Below are 6,000 nucleotides of genomic sequence, written 5' to 3' on the forward strand. Positions count from 1 at the left end.
CAGGGTTCGAAGACGGTGGGAGAAATGAATATATAATATATATATATATATATATATATATATGTTTCCCATCTGGGAAATGCTGGGTACCCTCTCAACCATCGAGGACTCCCAAGAAAATAGGCCAAGCCCTGGATTTTGAGGCTTACCCTTATGAAACTCATTTCTGTAGGGCAGAAACTAAGACTACCCATAACAAGGCCTAAGAGTTGCTTCTAGAAGACTCTGTGTTGCTCAGAGGTGACTCCACCCCCTAAGCTCAACTCTGCAAGGAAAATTATTGCCATTCCTGCTACATGGTACAAGCCATTCAAGGGTGAGAATCTCCCTAACAACATGGGGCATGACTCCCGGGGATGAATCTGGTCCTGGCACTTTGGGATTGACAACACCTTCTGGACCAAGAGGGGGAAAGAAGTGTAATAAAATAAGGTATCAGTGGCCAAGAGAGATCAAATGGAGTCAAGAGGCTATTCTGGAGGCTACTCTTATGCAAGCTTCAGTTACATAGTGCTAATTGCCAGGTTTGCTAAAGCCTAATCAACATCGCTCCTGTTGATCTTAACACCTAAAGCTAGAACTGAGATTCTATAAAGGTTTCATACACTAGGTTTGCTTTCCTGGGACATATAATTCCTGGAGGGCTCCTAGGTCAGATAAATCCTGAAACTCAGAGGGACCAGTCTCTCCAGGATTATCAATTAATTACCTCCCACCTATGTTTTAGGGTGGACACCTCTTCTCAACATGAAAAGGTCAAATCAGCATTGCCCAAAGATCCTTATCAATTGGGAAAAAGATTAAAGGAAAAGATGTAACAAAGAAAATAGGATTTAAAAAACAAGTATGGCTGCTGAATTGCTATATTAATATTCCTTTTAGCCTCCAGTGTTTTGGAGCAGCTAAAAGGAAAAATCTGAGATGGTGGAACGGTAGCCCATGACAAACTCTGGGATCTTTTCTGTAACTACTTGTTGAAGTGGGCTTGGAAAATTATTGCTTTTTTCTTTTGCTTCTTATATGTTATTTTTTACAATAAAAAAGTTAAAAAAGAGTGAACTGCCTGAAAATGTAGAGCTGTGTCCCAGTAGCCATGTTTCTTGAAGATGATTGTGTAAGGATATAGCTTTCACAATGTGACTCTGTGATTGTGAAAACCTTGTGTCTGATGCTCCTTTTATCTACCATATCAACAGATGAGTAGAACATATGGAATAAAAATAAATAATAGGGGGAACAAATGTTAAAATAAATTCAGTTTGAAATAGTGGTAAATGAAAGCGAGGGGTAAGGGGTATGGTACGTATAGTTTTTTTTTCTCTATTATCATTTTATTTCTTTTTCTGTTGTCTTTTTATTTCTTTTTCTAAATTGATGCAAATGTTCTAAGAAATTATGAATATGCAACTATGTGATGATATTGAGAATTGCTGATTGTATATGTAGAATGGAATGATTCGTTAATATTTTTGTTTGTTAATTTTTTTAATTAATAAATTTAAAAAACTTAAAAAACTAAAAAAATTTTAAAAAGTTAAAAAAAAAAAAAAGGATGAAGTTCTAATGTGTTTGACAACATGGATGAACCATGAAGACATCACGTTGAGTAAAATAAGCCAGACATAAAAGTACAGATATTGTCAAATATTGTATGATCTCATTGATATGATAAAATTAGAATAAGCAGATTCAGAAAGTCAAAAACTAGAATAAAGGTTACCATGGGCCAGCGTGGGGATAAGAAATGGGGAATTAATGTTTAAATTGTACAGAGTTTCTATCTGGGGGTGAGGGAAAAATTTTGGTAATGGATGGTGGTGAATTATAGCACAACATTTATCAATATAATTAATAGACTTGAATTATACATTTGAAAATGGTTACAAGGGGACATTTTAGGTTGCATATGTTATCAGATTAAAAATTAAGAAAAAAAGCAAACCAATACCGTACAATACAGTGAACTCTAATGTAAACCATGGACCATAGCTAATAGTATATACTATGAAACCTTATAATGTAACATTATAAAAATTCTTTCATCAATTGTAACAAATGTACCACATCAACGCAAGTGAAACTCATTTTTCTGTAAACCTACAACTTCTCTAATTAAAAAAATATATAGATATATAATTAAACAACGTATTACTTAGTGAATTATACACCTATTAGAAAATTCACAAAAGCAAGGGATGATGAACACAATTCAGAATAGGCATTACCTCTAGGGATATGAAAAGGGAGGAACACTTATGGCTTCTATTACATCCAGTTCTATTACTGGATAGTGGGTTCACAGATGTGACTTAGTTGTATTTCATAACTTACATATGTCACACTTTCTTTTGCATTTATCAAAATATTATGTAAAAATGTTTTAAATGTTTGCTGAATGAATAAATGATTAACCTCCATTACATATTCCCATTAACATATTTCCATTTTTCCTTCAAAAGCCTTGGTGAAAAAAGCTTGGGAACTAGGCAAATCTGTTCTACCCACTATATAGTCTCTAACTTTGGGAAAATTATTTAACCCCTCTGAGAACTCAGTTTCCTCATCTTAAAAAAAAGAGAATTAAGTGGGATAATGCGCAGAACATGCCATAGCAATAACCAGCTTTGCCTTTACTAGAGGATCTACAGGAAAGCTACAGGACTCTGCTACCCCTGAGACCTATATGCAAAGTCAGAGACTGTAAGAATCCATCAATATCTCATCAAAGCTTCCCCCTCTTCTACCCTGACTGTCCTCAGCAGAATCCTAAGCTACATGAGGTCTGCTGCCCACATTATGACAAACAAGGTGGACTCCAAGTCAGGCACATATTTCTAAGAGTCCAGGTCTCTTCCAGCCCTCAACCACTATGCGAGGCCCCCACTGAAGTCTGTTTGCTGGTGACTCTGTAGAGCATAGAGGAAATCTACAGAGGCAAGAGTCTAGCTAGGTAGAACAAATGGGCATGTACATAGCAAGGCAGGTTGCAGTTCTGACTTACATGTTGGCTGCTATCCAGACAGGGTCCTCCATTGGTTAGTTGAGTCAAGGGTTTCCGAAAAGGAGATTGGAAACAGTCCTGGCTCTGGGTCTTACTGCTGGATTTCTGTTTCTTAGGAGTCTAGAAGAGAGAATTGGGGACGCTTATGTTTGGAAGACTATGATGATCACCATAATGGCAACTAACATTCAAAGTTCTTAAGTGCCAGACCCTGGACTAAGCTCTTCACATGTATTATCTCGTATCATCTTTACAGCAACCCTATGATTGCTGTAATATGATAAATAAATATTGTTCTTATTTAACAGGTGAAAGAGCTGGAGCTTAACGAGATTAAATAACCTACCTAAACTGAGGAATGGGCACCAGAAGAGGAAAATGAAGTGGACCTGTGAAGGGCAAGTCTACCAGCAGCATGGAGCCACACTGTCCCCAAATCTTCACTTCAAAAGCCCTAAGGAATGATTGAACAACCATTTGCCTCCCTCCCTCAGTTTCCCAAAGGGGGGACAAAAGCAAAACTGCTCCCCAATTCCCAGGCTACTCCCCAGTACATACCAGGGCAAGGACACTAGGACCAAAAGCATTTTCAGGGCCAACTAGCTGCAGATAGCCCTGAGTGCTGCCCCAAGTTCAAATTTGATACCCATGTAAATGGAAATCCAATGTACCTCCCTTGCAGGTAGAGGAGCCCCCAGCTCACCAGCAGTGCAACTACAGAACAAGCCTCACCAAACCATCAAGCAAGAACTCACATGCAGGAGCTTACCAAAGTATTTAAACGCCAATGATTCCATAGGGTACACCTGAAACAAAAATGCCAGGTCCCTTTCCCTCTCTCTTCATTCCTTTACTCACACTCTGACCCTGCCCTAAATTCCCTTCTAGTCCTTTTAGCTAATCTCTTCCTCCAAAATTCTAGTGGCCATACTTTTGCTCCTCTCACTGCCCTCTCTCTCTCTCTCTGAAGGGTGTGCAGCATTGTTCTATTTAGTTTATATAAATCCTGTCCACAACCAACCCCAGCAAGCCTCCAAGGCAGGAAGTAGAGAACAGTGCCCAGACCTAACTAGAACATACTTTATGTACTTAAATAAGAGCAGGGACTGAAGGGGCACCATCCCTCAGGTTTAGGCCCAAATGAGCTTGAAACCCTAAGGTAGGCCCAAAACATTGTGACACTGGGCCGGGAACAAAAAATAAACCAGCATGCTGCTGGCTGCTGTTGGGGAGTCCTTTTTGCCAAAGGCCTAACCCAACTGGCTCTTTGGCATTGGGATACCCCTTCCCAGTAGGACAACTGAAGCTCTATTAGCTTGTAGTGAATACCCTGAGGACAAAGATTTTATTTATCTTGTTCAATGCCTGGCACAGAGTAAGCACTCATTTAAAATTTACTGAATACATGAAGGAGGTATGGGTTCATCCCATGTAAGCCCAGAAAAAAGTCCAGCCTTCTTTTCTGCCCAAATGGCCCCACATCCCCACCTTCTCATGAGGTAGAGTACTCACCACTGCCCCAGGCTGCCAGTCTTCATCATCAGAGACTCCACCTCCAGGTTTTCTCTTGGCTAGCTGGCTGGGAGCTAAGCTCCTCCTCTGTAGGAGGAGAATGGAAATCAAGTACCTGCTCGGATCTTGCAAACTGGGCCCATTAGACTCAAATACAGGGCTATCCACAGTCTCTCTAAGTCCACACTTACCATCCCGGACCCAGAAGCATAAAAGGTCAAGAAGTCATCAAAAAGGCCAGCAGCTAAGAATGCAGGACCAGGACCTGGTAAAGCAAGGCGGCAGCTATATTATTGAGAGGATAGGCTAATTAAACCATGAGGATGGATGGGGGTGGGGGCAGGGGTGGCGTCCAATGAGGTCCCTGAGTGTGGACCCAAACTGTGCCAGCGTCAGTTGTCAGTTAGCCGAGACGGGAGACCAGGTCAAAGTGGTCAAGCAGAGCTGACTCTGGGATGGGAGGAGAAGGCAGGTGGAGTTCCAGACTGGCCAGAAAATAATCAGGATAATAGCCTCAGGTCGGACTGAAGGGAGATCAGTGATTGCGGGGTAGGGGAGGGGGTAAGAGGGAAATTGGTGGGGGATAATCTCAGGCCTGGAGAGAGAAGTTGAGGTGAAAATTCGAGGCCTGGGGAGGGAGAGACGCTTGAGTCCTGAGAAAGGGGAATTTCCAGATCTAGAGGGCAAACCCCAGGCATGGACTGAGGGAGATCGAGCAGGGACAGGTAAAAGGTCCCAGGTTGAGAGGAGAATCCCAGGAGGGGCTGAAAAGAGCGGTAGGGACAAATTAAGACCCAAGCACCTCCCGTTTAACCTCCTCTTCCCAAAGCGCGCGTTAACAGCCGCCAAGACCGCCCGGCCGCCAGGCCCCGTCAATCGAACCTCCCGCGGTGCTGTCGCCACATCAACCATTGGTTGCGTTCGATACGTTCGGCGCTCGCGGCCCAGGGAAGGAGGCCGGCCTAGAGCTGAAGCAACCAAGGGGGCAGAGCTCTGGGGGGTGGAGTGGCTAAACGGACATACCAGAAGGTGGGATTTAGGTGAAAGGGCGGGGCCAACAGCGGCGGGGTGGGGCGGAACCTAAACCGCTGCGGGCTGAGCTCCCACTTCTATAACGGTTCAGTGTTTGGCCGAGGCCCGATTTATAGGTGAGAAAACTAGCTCAGAGAAACTGAGCAACCGAAATGAAGACTTGAACCAGACGGGGCCGGGGTTGCCACCGTTTGCAGAATTGGAAGTTATGAAAAGCGGTACATTTCTGCGAATTTAAGTCGGACTTTAGAGCTGATTCAGACTCCCCTGTGCCGCACCGGGAGCAGGGAGCCGGGAGCCGGGATTGAGTCAGATTTCCGCCAAACCGCGAGGTGGGGTCAGGCAATCGGCCTGGTTACAAGGCAGTTGGCTTGGGCAGTGCCCCAGGAAACCTGATTTTCTTGGACTGGAGTGCCTTGAAGGAAGCTGCCTTCCTTTTCTAGGCCAAACTGTAT

General features: G+C 43.1%; 1 protein-coding gene across 8 annotated transcripts in view; it reads right to left on the reverse strand.

Moving 5' to 3' along the window:
- The window catches only part of RAD54L (RAD54 like), a 40,989-nt gene extending 35,572 nt beyond the window's left edge, over positions 1 to 5,417 (reverse strand). For 7 of the 8 annotated variants that reach the window (XR_013170995.1, XR_013170993.1, XR_013170992.1 and 4 more), the window contains exons 1-4: positions 5,316 to 5,417; positions 4,705 to 4,778; positions 4,514 to 4,600; positions 3,002 to 3,121 (exon numbers count right to left, since the gene is read on the reverse strand). Coding sequence is in view for 2 of the 8 variants with exons in the window: in XM_077149789.1 (XP_077005904.1) it covers positions 3,002 to 3,121; positions 4,514 to 4,600; positions 4,705 to 4,707 (210 nt within the window). In the remaining 6 variants the exon portion in view is untranslated. Of the gene's footprint in view, positions 1 to 3,001; positions 3,122 to 4,513; positions 4,601 to 4,704; positions 4,779 to 5,315 lie in introns of those variants that run through there. The other variant, XM_077149790.1, reaches the window with a different exon arrangement.
- Between the last annotated feature and the right edge of the window lie 583 nt (positions 5,418 to 6,000).

The sequence above is a fragment of the Tamandua tetradactyla genome, chromosome 2, assembly GCF_023851605.1.
Source record: "Tamandua tetradactyla isolate mTamTet1 chromosome 2, mTamTet1.pri, whole genome shotgun sequence".
Classification (NCBI taxonomy): Eukaryota; Metazoa; Chordata; class Mammalia; order Pilosa; family Myrmecophagidae; genus Tamandua; species Tamandua tetradactyla.